At 34.0% G+C, this 15,035-nt stretch overlaps 3 protein-coding genes across 4 annotated transcripts; 1 reads left to right on the forward strand and 2 right to left on the reverse strand.

Moving 5' to 3' along the window:
• Positions 1-1,866: 1,866 nt before the first annotated feature.
• On the reverse strand, positions 1,867-5,945 carry LOC128508459 (oxidized low-density lipoprotein receptor 1-like). The gene is given in 5 exon segments (XM_053479805.1): positions 1,867-1,952; positions 2,329-2,525; positions 2,573-2,883; positions 3,223-3,315; positions 5,928-5,945. Coding segments are annotated over 5 exon segments (705 nt in total).
• An 847-nt stretch (positions 5,946-6,792) lies between these two features.
• Positions 6,793-9,082, reverse strand: LOC128508522 (C-type lectin domain family 4 member E-like). Of its 2 annotated transcripts, XM_053479860.1 has the most exons (6): positions 8,956-9,082; positions 8,263-8,437; positions 7,985-8,136; positions 7,753-7,892; positions 7,581-7,681; positions 6,793-7,020 (listed from the first exon to the last, which is right to left on the reverse strand). In XM_053479860.1, the coding sequence occupies exons 1-6, from the start codon at positions 9,080-9,082 to the stop codon at positions 6,837-6,839; spliced, it is 879 nt and encodes a 292-aa protein (XP_053335835.1). In that variant the 3' UTR covers positions 6,793-6,836. The 2 variants fall into 2 exon arrangements, with proteins under 2 accessions (XP_053335835.1, XP_053335836.1); XM_053479861.1 differs by lacking the exon at positions 8,956-9,082 and having other exon boundaries at positions 7,985-8,178; positions 8,221-8,322.
• Positions 9,083-11,780: 2,698 nt separating this feature from the next.
• On the forward strand, positions 11,781-14,406 carry LOC128508524 (CD48 antigen-like). Its single transcript, XM_053479864.1, has 3 exons — positions 11,781-12,913; positions 13,191-13,526; positions 13,974-14,406. Exons 1-3 carry the CDS (start codon positions 12,856-12,858, stop codon positions 14,306-14,308), a joined length of 729 nt encoding a protein of 242 aa, XP_053335839.1. The 5' UTR covers positions 11,781-12,855; the 3' UTR covers positions 14,309-14,406.
• The last annotated feature ends 629 nt before the right edge of the window (positions 14,407-15,035 follow it).

Consider the following 15,035-nt stretch of genomic DNA (forward strand, 5'->3'; position numbering starts at 1 on the left):
GCGTATTTCATTTTAAAGTCATCAACCTCAAACAGTTCCTCAGACCATTCAGTTCTCTACTCTAACACTCAGTTCCTACCAGAACTTAGTTGGATTTACTCTCTGCCACAAAAAATTTCATAAATGCCGAGTGTAACCTCATTTTATCTTCCTGACGTACAGTACACGGCCTCTTAATAAATGTGCATACAGACATTATGGTGAAGAAAAAAGCTCAGAGGAATGTAATTGTTAATTCACTTTGCTAACATAAATAGCCAATGAAGCTAGCATGGAGCTAAGCATGCCCTGGAAATCACACACCTGATCTTCACTCTGATGAATGTGTTGGTTTTGTTTTATTTTTTACATTTTTGGGGCTCCTGGGGAAATGCTTCTGTTTCTCATCAAAAACTTTAAAAAAAAAACAACAACAAAAAATAGAAAAAACTATGTGCATCAGATAATAACTGTTTTTCCAAATGAACAATTATAACCTATAGGTTGTGATTTAGCCTTTTACAAATTCTCTTTTTTTCTACATGTTATACAGCTATAAAACTGATTTTAAAATTCACACTATATCTCTGTCTTTGTTATTTGCAATATCAACAATTTTATACCATTAATATCATAAACTTCAGGTATAAATAAAAAGAATTTATTGATGTTTGAAATGTACAAACATCAAAAATGTTTTAATGCTAATTTCACCATCTCAAGACTTTAAATTAATGAACCAAAAGGGATTTTAGTCCAAAAGAAGAAGTCTTACTGAAAAGAAGAAGTGTTTTTTTTTACAACTCGAGCTGGACAGAACTTTCACACATCAGTTTTTCTGTGCATTTTAAAGAAAACCCACAACAGTGTGTGGCTTCGTCTTTACATAGTTGCCTAACCCTGTATAAAATAGGTCAGAGCTTCAGTTCTCACTGTACACCAGGTGGTAATCACACCACCTGCATCTGATCACTGATTGATCATCTGCATCTTTTCTTTTTACAGTATGTTTTAATACATAAAATACCACTCTCTGCTCATTCAAAGGTTTAAATCTAACATTGAAATACAGTATATTTTGCAATATTATTTACCAATGGTGGTATAAAATTAAACACATCTGGGTAAGTTTTCCCCAAAGTTTAGCCTGCAGCCCCCTAATGGGCCATGCAGGTACTGCATCCAGAGGCCACTTAAAAAAAAAAAGCCAATATCTAATCAATATCTTTGTAAAGTATATGTTTAAGTAACCAGCGCTAGACCAATGTCATGGTATTTAAGGATGGTTTAAAATAGTTAAACCAAGGGACCACCAGCGAATACTTTACTCTAGATATTGTGCTGTTTTTATGGTGAATGAAAAATAAAATGGCTGCAACAAACTGTGGGTCAAGTCCATTATAAGAATAATTATATTCAATCCTGTCACTGGGTAGAGGGAGTTCAGTAATTTCTATTACTAATTTATTATGTTAATAAAACTTTTGAATAGTATAACACATCCCCTGGTTCGTTCAGGAAAACCCAGTGTTTGGTATAAATTTGATAATAATCCACCATGTGGGCAGGTTTGGCTGGATCAAAGACTATTTCAATCAATCAAATAATAATAATCAAGTTAAATAATGTAAAATGTAATATTTACATGATCAAATATTCATTTTTTACATCTGACATTTGACCTGACCCTAAAACAATTACATTAGATTTTTTGTGCCAGCTTTTTACAATAATGTATATTTTTATTCTGCTATACGTATGATAAATGGTAAATAAAAACATTAGTGAAATTAATGTATACAAGATGTTATTGAATGCTGCACTGAATCTCTTTTTCACATAAATAATAAAAATAATTATTGCAATGAATATCATTCCAGATGGATGTTACTGGATTGGTGATGACAACCTGAGCTCAGTCCTCATCAGATAGGCGATGGCCGCCGTTATTTGGCTCATTGGTCCCCCAGTATCTAAACCACACATGGAGACACTTTATAAAATTACAGAAAAAACCTTTACAACACCAGATTCTGATCTCTGAGCTACCACTGCCCTATACAACAGCACCATCAAGTGTTGGTGTTGATCTACTGTAGATTCATCCTGCCGATCAGTGACAATCACGCTCTAAAATTACACACAGTGACACACCCCTAAATATTATTTGTAACACATCCTCAGGAGTGACTGAGAAAGCACACAGCAAATGCAGTCCCTGTTGTAATGAATTGTTTAATTAATATCCTTTTTTAAACATTCAAGTGTGTTTGAAGGACAAACTAAACACTAAATTAATCTACGTTTCTCAGTTTTATGGTTCAGCTATTAATAGATATTAGATCTTACCATCACATCTCATATGACTAGCAGTGACTTTTGACCAGGAGCATATGACCAGATCTGCTCCTGCATTTCTGCAGTTCTGTCTGCTCTGTTCCCAGGTGTTTGTACTGGAGGAGACAAGGTAACAGCTTGTGGAGAAACTCATCCATCAAACAGGACAACAAACTTGAGCAGAAATACGATTAAGCATATTAATCAATCTATTGTGAATTGTTTGGGATAATTTTATATATTTAGCATGTATAACTCACCTTGGGTAGTAAGTTTATTTTGCAATGCATCCCTCTCAGATCTCAGAGCATTGTAACTGCTCTGTAACCTGTCTCTCTCTACAGTCATGTTATTATTACTGTTTAATAACCTGTCTCTTTCTGTGGTCATGTTGTCATTGCTGCTCTGCATTTGAAGCATCTCGTTGTTGTGTTTTATACACAGCACAGTGATTACAGCCAGCAGGAGAACACACAGGAACCCCAGACCCACTGCAGCCATGTTACTGAGGTTCACCTTTCTCCTCTCACCAGCACCTGCAGAACCTACAAATGGAACATGGTGACACTTTCACTACTGCTTCTCTAGAGCTCTGTGATATTTTAATGATCTTGACAGACTGATAGTCAGACAGAGATAAACCACATGAAAGAGGATGGAAGAAAGAATGATTTTTTTATTGCTTATCACTTGCCTTTGTCTGTACAATATTTTAAATAAACATTTAGAACCTTCAATGAATCTATTAAGCACTTATAAAGAACTATCAATTCACCTTTATCAATGTTTTTTAATAGATTTTTCTAAAGAAATTTATTGACTTCTCAGTCCTTTATTATTTAAATAAATTTAGTTTTAATAAGAAATAAAATTATTTCAATATTTGGATTCACATAACAGCTGGACCTCTGTTGTGTATTTTAAGTGTATAAAAGTGTATATTTATTTTTATTTTTGACAAGAAATCTTCTCAGCATCCTCCACATTCATGTAAATGCTCTCTCACATCCATGGTTCAGATTAACGTAACACTGAATGGACACTCACGCTGTCTGGCTTTTATTTTGCTTTGTCCTTGGCTGTGGTTATGTCATGTGATGCACATCTGTTTTTTTTCTTTCTCAGGAATAAATGAGGCAAAAAGAGAAGGTGTGAAGTGTCGTATCAAATCAGGTATTAGGTCAAACATGTTTTAATTTGTCAAACAATGCCTTGATAAATACCCTAACTCACCCTAAATCCTAAAAACATTGTTTAATGACCCTATCCAAGTATGTTACACAATTTGTAACATACATAGGTTACATGTAACAACATGAGTTTCCATTATTCCTTATGGAGGAAATTCACTTACTGTAAATACACAAGTGCTTTGGATTAAAAGCATGGTTCTGAAACAAATTATGCTCACAATCCAAGGTTTAAATGTAATGAGGAATACATTTCAACACAGGAATCATAATAATTAAAATATCTAATTTTATGAACATAATTTAACACTTACATAATATTTGTTAATTAATATAATAAATGATTTAACGTGTTCTTTAACAAATATATGGATAATAGAAAGAGTAAATTAAGCTCGCAGCAATAGGTTGTCACCGCTAGGTGGCAGTAGGTGAGAGGATTTTACCATAAATATCTTCTGTAGTCTAGATGGGCTGGACTTTACCTCACTATATTTATACATGGATTCTATTATTTAATTACGTACTTATGAGCATTTATTAATGTTACATTATGTTAATTACATTACATTTTTCTTTTTAAATGATTGTTTCCCGTGATTTGTAAACACACATTTGTAAATGTTATTTTACACAGGGTTTCTGTTTTACTTAAGAATGAAGCAGAAAACTTGATTTAACATTCACTACAGGAGTTATGCTCCCCTCCAAAAGTACTGGAACAGCAAGGACAATTCAGTTTTTTTGAGTTTGAATTTAAAAGAAGGAATATGAGATCTATTAAAATTTCATGTTTAATTTTCTGTTATGTACATCTAAACATTTAAAATAACATAAAACATGCCGTCTTTTGTTTGACCTGAATCATGTGTAAAAGTGTTCATAAGTATGTGAGTGACGGGTGTTTCTTGTCACCCAGAAAAGCATAAAGTAACATGGAAGGCATAGTGGCGTAGTTAGCACTATGGCCCCACATATGTTGTTTTGTCTGCCAGGCGGATGGCCCATTTTCGATTCCCACCCAGTGCCCAAACCCTATCCACTGGATGCTGTGCCGGATCCAAGCCCGGATAAAATGAGATGGTTGCATCAAAAAGGGCATAAAAGGTAAAACCTGTGCCAAGCTTGTATGTGCGGACCTTATGCTCTGCTGTAACAACCCCTTACTTTCAGCAGCAAAAAAACCAACCACATGGTATGTTTTACATTATGTTTATGACCTTAAATACTTAAATTATTATAGTTCGAAAATTTCTGGAAATTAATGAATATTTTGCACAATTAAGTTCTGAAATTTATTCATCAATTATTGTTAGACATTTACATCATTACAACATTAAGTCTCGAGCAGAATAAAAAAACAGTCTCTTTTATATTATCTTATTTTACTTCATTTAACTCACAGCATTTTTATTTATGAACAATGAGTTAAGCACACACACACACACACACACACACGATGTCATATTTATGACTCTTTTTTTTACAGAGTTTACATATTTGCTGAAGAATAAAGCATAGTTTTAACTTTCACTACATGATTTACAGTCTCCTCCAAAAGTATTGGAACATTAAGGACATTGTTGTAGTTGTTGCTGGATGTTTGGGTTTAAGATATAAAAATTAATATAAGATAACAGATCAGATTTTCTGCTTTCATTTCCTGATATTTACATCCAAATGTTTTAAATAACAAAACATAACTGAAAAAGTGATCACAAATATTGGAACACATAACTGACAAGTGTTTCTTGTTGCCCAGATGCGCTCTGTTAGAGTGAGTGTTTGAACAGTTCAAAGCTCTGAGTGTCCAAATCAAGTCCAAATCTCCTCACAAGCGAATTCTGCAGTGAATTGTGAACTTATATGGCAAATTTCTTTACATAATCTTCAGGAAGGGATGAAACAGTCATGGATTAAGCGAGTGACACTAGAGTACTATTCCCAGTCCTGAAGAATAAAGGACTTCATGCTAAATATTAATTGTTGTAAAACAATTTCAGTGCATAAAATAAGAAATTACTCTTACTATCTTGATAATTAAGCATGTCATTAAAACATTTAATTTCACTTTTGTCTCAGTACTTTTGTCCCCCACTGTAGAAGTGACTTTATTTTATTTTATTTTATTTTATTTTATTCCTCATTAAAACCTAATTCTGATAATTGTTGCATTCTGATGGATTTTCTTGATCTAGTATATTTCTGTGATAGATTATAAAAAAACCTCACTCAAGTCAGTAAATAATGGACCAACAGAAAAACATATGACCTTGAAAATTAAAATTAAAATAAAACCCTACAGTACAGTGCCATGTGCAGCAGCTTTTCTTATGAAGCACTTGGATTTCACAACAGTGAGGACGTCAATGTGGTTAAAGTTCTTGTGAGTGCTGTGGTCTGAGTGGATTTAAGCCGTACTTTCCTCATGCACGCCATGTCTGACTCTCACAGCTTTATAAACACCTACACTGTACTGTAGTGGAGTCTGATAGCTAATGACAACTCTTACTTTTAGATAAATGCATTAATATCACACTTTCTCTCTCTCTTTCGAAATAGGAACATATACAAGGTTCTGTCTGTACTATAACAGCTTATCATCAGGTTTGTATGCAGTGAGTGCAGCAGCAGCAGAAAATAAAAGACTGGAACTGAATACTGCTGATCAGATTATTATCAGAACAGAGAAGTTTGCTTTTATTGGTCATTAAAAAAAATTAAAAAAATAAAATTAGAAAAAAATACAGAATCCATTTGTTTTTATTACCTCATTAAAAGTTGTTGTTTTGGAATACTTAGCCCTAAATTTACAACAGGAAAAAAGAAAGTGACAGCTAAGTATTCGTTTTCTCTGTTTTTGTGCAAGATTTCGATTATTCTGTGCAAATTATGTATCTCTCTTTAAAGTGATCAAAGGCAAACACCTGCCTCAAACAATTTCTGTTCTCTACTCTAACAATCAGTTCCAACCAGCACTTAATTAGATTTATTCTCTGGTACACAAAATTATTATAAATGTAGAGTTTAACCTTATTCTAGTTTTATCTTCCTGACATATAGGATCTTTAAACAAATGTGTATAGATACACAGGTAATAAATTCTGATAAAAAAAATTTACTGTATTATACTGTATTTGAAATTTACTACAAACACATAACAGTATATTCTTCACAGATATGCATTAAACATTTTACACATCGTTCTAGCTTTTTAGAACTAAAATAAAAACAATGTAATTTTTTTTATTCTGCTATATATATGAAGATTATAAAAGTCCTTCACAGAAACATGCAGCAGCATGAGGGGAAATAAAAACATTAGTAAAATTAATGTATACGAGATGGTATTGAATGCTGCACTGAATCTCTTTTTTCACATAAATAATGGATATAATTGTTGCAATGAATATCATTCCAGTTGGATGTTACTGGATTGGTGACAATAACCTGAGCACAGTCCTCATTAGAAAAGCGCTGGCCACCGTTATTTGGCTCGTTGATCCCCCAGTATCTAAACCACACAAGGAGACAGTAAACTTTATAAAGTTACAGGAAAACCTTTACAACACCAGATTCTATTCACATACAGTACATGGTAAGGTGGGTTATTTTGTAGAATTTAATTCAACAGCACCATCAAGAGTTGGTGTTTATCTACTGTAGATTCATTCTACTGATCAGTGAGAATCACATCATATAATTACACACAGTGACACACCCCTAGATTTGATCTCCATTCAGACTGAATTATTCATTGTAACACATCATTGGGGGTGATTGAGAAAGCGGACAGCAAATACAGTCCCTGGTGTATTGAATCTAAACAAGGTGGATTGTTTACTCTAGCATCCTTTTTTTAAACCATTAAAATGTGTTTGGATGAAAAATTTTAATTATCCTACATTACTCTTTTTTTTAACATGAATTTAATCATTACAACTATGTTTTGTTTTTGGAATACCTTAAAGATGTAAAACATTTCTCAGTTAAACAGTTTCTCAGTTTCATGATTAAGCTATTGATAGATATTCATAGGAATAGGACTAGCAGTGATTTTTGATTGTTTCATACCCAGTTCCCACAGGTGTGTTATCCACCCACTTCCAGTGTCCTTCTACAAGATGATCAGTCAGTCCAATCCATACATTCTTTCCAAGTCTGGAAACATATTCCTGGAGATAAAATATAAGTGATGTTGAGTTATCTGTGAGCAGATACTGATTGATATCAGATCTCACTTTACCTGTTCTTCTCTGCTGTTGATGATCACCAGATCTGCTCCTGCATTTCTGCAGTTCTGTCTGCTCTGTTCCCAGGTGTTTATACTGGAGGAGACGAGGTAACAGCTTGTGGAGAACCACATCCATCCAACTGGACAACAAACTTTAGCAGGAATACAATCAAGCATATTAATAGACCTATTGTGCATACTGTAGGTGTTTTGAATAATGTTATCTTTAGCATGTATAACTCACCTTGGTTAGTAAGTTTATTCTGCAATGCATCCCTCTCAGATCTCAGAGCATTGTAACTGATCTGTAACTGGTTTCTCTCTGATATCAGTTTGTTGTTTTGATTCCATAACTGCTCTTTTTCATTGTTTATAATAATATATCTGTTCTGTAACCTGTCTCTCTCTACAGTCATGATATTATTACTGTTTAATAACCTGTCTCTCTCTATAGTCATGATATTATTACTGTTTAATAACCTGTCTCTCTCTGTGGTCATGATATTATTACTAATTAATAACCTATCTCTTTCTGTGGTCATGTTGTCATTGCTGCTCTGCATTTGAAGCATCTCGTTGTTGTGTTTTATACACAGCACAGTAATTACAGCCAGCAGGAGAACACACAGGAACCCCAGACACACTGCAGCCATGTTACTGAGGTTCACCTTTCTCCTCTCACCAGCACCTGCAGAACCTACAAATGGAACATGGTGACACTTTCACTACTGCTTCTCTAGAGCTCTGTGATATTTTAATGATCTTGACAGACTGATAGTCGGACAGAGATAAACCACATAAAAGAGGATGCAAGAAAGAATAAACTTTTAATCACTTAGCAAAATGTTTTTTTTTTTAAATAATGAATCATATGTATAAATAATATTTAAACAAAAAATATTATATTTACCTTTTACATTATAAGCATCTTATTGCTATTTATACTGTATCTTATTGCGTATCTTTATACTATTTAATATACATCTATTAAGCACTTATAAATTCTCTGTTATCAACGTTTTTTAATAAAATATAATTTTCTATACGGTATATTGATTGACTTCTGCCCTTCTTTATTTAAATCGTATTTGTTTTATTAAAGAATTTCATGATTTCTCTGTTTAGATTTACATATTTATATAAATTAGAACAATTAATATATAATATTAATATATAAAATAATTAGAATATTATATATATAAGATTTTTTCGCACCTAAATTCTGATTGGTTGTGCTCAGCAGGATGTTGTTGTAGATTTCACTTTGATAGGAAATCTTCTCAGCATCCTCCACGTTCATGTAGATGCTCTCAGAATCTCCATCGTTCTCCATCACATCCATGGTTCAGATTAACGTGACACTGAATTGACGATCACGCTGTCTGGCTTTTATTTTGCTCTGTCCTTGGCTGTGGTTATGTCATGTGATGCACATCTGTTTTTGTTCTTTCTCAGGTATAAATGAGGCGAATATGTGAAGTGTCATATCTAATCAGGTTTTAAGTCACACGTTAGTTTCGCGCTGCGGCCAGAAGAGTGCAGGAAGTGAAACTTATCATATTTTAAATTTGTCAACAAATGGGTTAATAGATACCTTATCCCCCTGATAATTCAACAGCTTTGAGAAGGTTTTAAAACCCTAACATTGTTTTAAAGCACATTAATGACCCTATCCGAGATTGTAACTCCATTTGTGATAGAGAAACATGCTTTTTTTTCTCATTATGAAATACTGCTGGCAAAGTAATTTTTAGAAGTTTCTGGGAAATCCTGGTGTCAAAATGAACCTGAGGTGCAGAGTCTTTTGAGGCGATTCCTGTAAACAAACTCACACTGGCCGTATTTTAGCAACTGGACCTTACACAGTAATAAACGTGGTATCACAGTGGAGCTTATTGTCCCAGGAGTCTGAAAATATGCAGAACATAAATCACACGAAATCTGACTTCATACCTGATTTATTGTGACAGTTTGGACTCTAGTAGTTACTGAAAACAGCACATCTGTGTGTGTTTGAATCCTCTTAAACCACAGAGATTTACCAACAGGAACATCTGCTTATGATTTAATGCTTATCTATGAAATTAACTAAGTATAAGAATCAAGAAATTAATTTTGAAACATTTTTGTAACACAAGAATTATAATTGATTGAATTATTTTTTTGTTTAATGAACATTATGTAAAACTTTAATACTAGAATTGATAAAAATGATTTGACAACTACATTTTAAGTGCTTTACGAAAAATTAATACTAAATATAAAAACAGTAAGAGCAAGTGAAGCTTGCAGTAACAGGTAATGTCCGCTAGACGGCAGTATAGGCGTGAGGATTTTACCTTAGATATCTTCTGTAGAGTAGACTCGCTGCGCTTCTGTCAGATCCCGACGCCATATTGAAGAGATCTAAAGCTGTAACAAACTTATTCACCAGGCAATATAAATATAAAGTGAATAGGCTTACAAAATGCAGGAGGATAAAAGAGATCAAAATAAATCACGGATTTCTTTTATCTTTAATGTTCCATAACGTTTTCCACTTCTGTAAAAAATAATAATAAAATAATAATAATATTGACGCGTTGCGGCTTTAGATATCTTCAATATGGCGTCTGGATCCGAGGCCCGTCTAGTCTACAGAAGAAATATATCGTAAAATCCTCCCACTTACTGCCGTCTAGCGGACACTACCTGTTACTGCAAGCTTGATATCCTCTAACGTACAGTATATCAGTATATAGGTTTTTTTTTTTTTTACATTTAAAATAGTTGAAATTGTTGTTTTAAATCACTTCAATTTATTAAAAAATATTATGTAATCATTACATTATTTTATTTATAATAAATATTATAATTATTATTTTTTGTGTTATACGTTTTATTTAGTATATTAATTCAGTAAATTTAGTACTTAGTAAATTAATTTTATATAAACAGACAAAACACAAGCACACACCAGTTTACTTACAAGACATTATATTTGTGACCCACGCATTTTAATAGCATATATAGTTTATATTTTGCTCAAGAAGAAACTGTGAAATAACAGTTGTTTGCTTGTTTACAATAAAGACATAGTTATAAATGTCATGGTTATTGTACCTGTTAAAAATAATAAATTAAAATAGACATAGTTTTATCCATCAGCTTAAGCTTTAATGCTTGTATATAAGAACAAATGAACATTTTTGTGACACAAAAATTGACAAGCTTGTAAAACATAATGTACAATGTAATACAACATAATACTATTAAATAAATTGAAAGCTAGATTTTTAGTGTGTAAAATATATTTAATGAAATAGAATAATCCCTGTATGCATGTTAATTATGAGAGTAAATAAAGCCTGAAGTAACAGGTAGTAACCGCTAAATGGGCCGAACTCACTCACTTACTCATCTTCTATACCACTTTATCCTGTATTCAGGGTCACAGGGGACAGGAGACTTAGGGCACATCACGGGGCACACACAAATACACTCACACACTACAGGCATTTTGGGAACCCCAATTAGCTTAATCTGCATGTCTTTGGACTGTGGGAGGAAACCGGCAGTAACCCACCAAGCACAAGTACAGGAGAACATGCAAACTTCATGCACACAGAGACGGGAATCGAGCCTGGCCGGGAATCAAACCTAGACCCTGGAGGTGCAAGGTGACAGTGCTAACCACTACACCACCGTGCCACCACGGGTTTCACTATTTAATAAAATATTTATTAAAAACACTTTTAACCCTTCTTTTATGTTACATTATGTTCATCACATTATATTTTAAAATTATTAGGTTTCTCATAATTTGTGATCCCTGCAGAAAAAAATAGTGAGTTTCCCTAGTACAGTATATCTGCAGAAGCCCCATGTTCAATCATCTTGTTCTCAGTGAGGGAAAATCTCCATCCATCCCCAGAACTGCACTGCTGTATAATACAGTATTGCCTTGCTAATACTCGTTTTACTGTATAGTTTTAAAGAAATTGCAATAAGAGTGTTTCAGTGTTTGTCCTTTCTTACACACACATTTTCAGTAACTGGTTTATTCTGGTCAGGATGGAGGTGGATCCCAGGAACACTGGACATGAATCAGGAATCCACTCTGGATGGGTCACCAGGACTCCACACACATTCACACACTCATTTACACCAAGAACCAGTTAATCTCAGCCACTGCACTCACTATCTAAGTTAAATGTATTTCAGATCTGTTAGTGTTAAGCCTTTAGAGGGAAGTCGAGAATGATGTATTAATCATAATACTGGAGTGTGTGTGTTCATATCACAAGTCTAAAACTGATGAATAGAGACTAAATGACTTTAGGATGAGAATATTAGCTGTTCAGATTGTTACTGTTCCATGGTGATGGTTGGAACAGTGTTGTTTATGGACAGTAACACTGCTACTCAGGGCTGCTGTGTTTATAAGGAAATGTTTAGGATGTTGTGGATGGAATAATGTTCCACTCTGACAGAGACGTCTAAATTAACTCGTCCTCTCTTTAGGATTTGTTGGAGCTGGTATCATGTGATCAGGTGATATTTACAGAGTGACTGATGATGGTGTTTTTAATCCTCTTCTATAAGATCCTCCTCTTCTATACACCTCCATATCTCCATTTATATATTCATTTTTATTTAATGCATTTTATATTATAATTCACACAAATGTACTGCATGGCCGTTTGACTGAAAATGAAATTAATGTCCTGTGTATTTCCCCTCTACACCCCCCAAATAATTAACAATAAATACTAAATGACTATTAAATTAAAAACCAAAGGGTGCACTGACTTTTGCACAGACTGTTCTGTACTAAATAACGTGGAGTGTTAGTGCACCCACTAAACCCATGTGAGAGACATTTTATAAATGAATCCTGCCATCCCCAGAGCTGAAGGGAAGCGTCACGGAGCATGTAGAGACTGAACACGCTGAGACAGGAGGGTTTCTACAGGAGGCTTCAGTTCTCTAAGCTAACAGTGTGAGGAAGGCTGTGTACTGCAGCTCCATACAGCATGGACTTTAACTGCTTTGTGCTCTGAATTCCTCACTCACACTGATGTTCGGGACAAAGGGGAAACGTCTGGCTGAGAAACGCTGACTATGGATTAGGAAATGATGAAGATTTTACCAGGAAACAGGATTCTCTGGACTTTTCTTCTCCTGCCGTGCTGTAAGTTTACACCTTTCCTTCACAACAGAAGAAACTGGAAGTGTAAATATAAAGAGTTTATAAAAGAAGTTCATCCTGAAAGTGGTACATGTACATTACACACGTGTCAGACTGAGGTTTAATACTTGGTGTATTGGATGTAGTGAGTTTACACCCACACATGGTGTTTTGATACTTTAAAAGTTTAATTCAGCATTAAGAAAACATCTGTATATCTGTATAGTTTGTATGTGATGATGTTTGTTGGTGAAATAATGGATCTGAATCTGTGGTGCAGGTTTACTGTGTGCAGCTGGAGATGAGACTGTCACACTGCAGGAAGTGGAAGGAACCACTATAACTCTCCATACTGGGATAACTGGGATTCAGAGTGATGCTCAGATTCTGTGGTTTTATGGACCTGAGAAAGCAGAGGAGAAGATATTAAACAGTCATGTGATTAAAGGAGAAACTGTTACAGAAATCAGTGAGAGATTTAAAGAGCGACTGCAGCTGGACAGAATCAGTGGAGCTTTAACCATCAGGGACATCAGCAGGAATCATTCTGGAGTTTATTTATTACACGTCATCGCTGGACGTCTCTCATCTAAGACTTTCAGTGTCAGTGTTTATGGTGAGTAAAAGTCTGAGTGAAATTTGTTCCAGTGTCTCTATTTAACTTTAATCAATAAGGTATTGTTGGAGGTTTATTATTACATTATAAACCACAGTGCTGTAGACACCTGAATGTGTGTTTGGTCAGAAGGTGTTGATTAATTCTCTATAACAGCAGCTCTGACAGTAGTGTAACTACACATCACAGGTTTATATTAATGCACTCCTGGTGTTGTGTAACACTGAGAGGAATTCATTACAGAACATCTGTTTATGTCTGTTTTGTGGATGTTAAATATATAATAACTATAAATATTTTAATAACTTTTTATATTTATTGCTGTGGTGTAAGAGGAATAAACATGAAGATGTTCTAACAGTAACTCTGTTATTTTTAACTATTTCATGGTCTTCTAAAGCTGTTGTTTCTAATCTGTTATATTTTATATTTGTTTTCGTATTTTAGCTCCAGTATCAACTCCAGTAATAAGAAATCAAAGAGAAAATCAAACTGTTCCCCCCACAGAGTTGTGTTTCCCCCTGTGCACTGTGGAGAATGGAGAAGATGTGACGTTATCCTGGTACAGAGGGACTGAGAGACTCAATATCACCAATAACACAGATCTCAGTGTTAACCTCAGTCTCACACTGCAAATACACAACCAGGACATTAACACTAACACTTACACCTGTGTGTCTGCAAACCCTGTCAGCAATAAAACAACTTCTCTCAGCATCACACAGCTCTGTGATCATCACCCAGGTACGGCAGAGTCTTTAACACACACAGTGGAGTATTAGTTCAGTGCAGTGTCATAGTACAGGGTTCATTAATATTATATATGAGAATCTCTGAGGGGTTTCAGTGTGTGTTTTATGTAAAGCTGGACAATATGAGATTATACTGATATTGTTATAATTTACAGAATATTATGTTTTTTATTACATTATTTTATATGGGATTATCTGGTGATAAATATTAATACCAATTCAAAGCTCAGTTTCGAAAAATCTGAACTGTACAATCTGTGAAAGTGTAAAATATTAAAATTATATAAGATATATACTTTTATATTCTCTGTGATCATTAAAAATTTTCAGTGTTAAATATTTATTTGTGGAGATATAAGGTGTTTTTAAAGTTTTCTTTAAACTGTTACATTTTTTAGGTGTTTTTTTTTTTTTTTTCAAATGCCAGTACTGTATTGTTATCACATATTGTAGACATGTAATTACTCTGATGTGAAACTCAGTCCAGAGAGAGTTAAAGCGGTAAGTGTTTAAATAAAACTTGTGTAAATGATCACGATGTGAAATGCATTAGAGGTTTTGGTGTAAAACTCACATTTGTTCCACAGGAGTGATAAAGTCTCACCCTGATTCAGATACTGAAATATACTGTTGTGTCTTACAGGAAGAAAACTGGAGTGTATCATCATTAGTTTGATATTTATGTCCTCAGAGATTTGATCTGTTCTTGAACACCTACATAAATATGGTCTGGTGTACAACACTGCCCCCTGCTGTT

The sequence above is a fragment of the Clarias gariepinus genome, chromosome 20 (assembly GCF_024256425.1).
Source record: "Clarias gariepinus isolate MV-2021 ecotype Netherlands chromosome 20, CGAR_prim_01v2, whole genome shotgun sequence".
Classification (NCBI taxonomy): Eukaryota; Metazoa; Chordata; class Actinopteri; order Siluriformes; family Clariidae; genus Clarias; species Clarias gariepinus.

Excerpts from the sequence above, each read along its gene's own strand:
- LOC128508524 (XM_053479864.1), top strand. The coding sequence starts at position 12,856 with ATGATGAAGATTTTACCAGGAAACAGGATTCTCTGGACTTTTCTTCTC. Across the intron at positions 12,914-13,190 it reads TTTTCTTCTCCTGCCGTGCT|GTTTACTGTGTGCAGCTGGA; the intron begins GTAAGTTTACAC and ends TCTGTGGTGCAG. Across the intron at positions 13,527-13,973 it reads TTTCAGTGTCAGTGTTTATG|CTCCAGTATCAACTCCAGTA; the intron begins GTGAGTAAAAGT and ends TTCGTATTTTAG.
- LOC128508522 (XM_053479860.1), bottom strand. The coding sequence starts at position 9,082 with ATGGATGTGATGGAGAACGATGGAGATTCTGAGAGCATCTACATGAAC. Across the intron at positions 8,137-8,262 it reads ATGACCACAGAAAGAGATAG|GTTACAGAACAGATATATTA; the intron begins GTTATTAATTAG and ends AGAGAGAGACAG. Across the intron at positions 7,021-7,580 it reads AACACACCTGTGGGAACTGG|ATACTGGGGGATCAACGAGC; the intron begins GTATGAAACAAT and ends TGTGTGGTTTAG.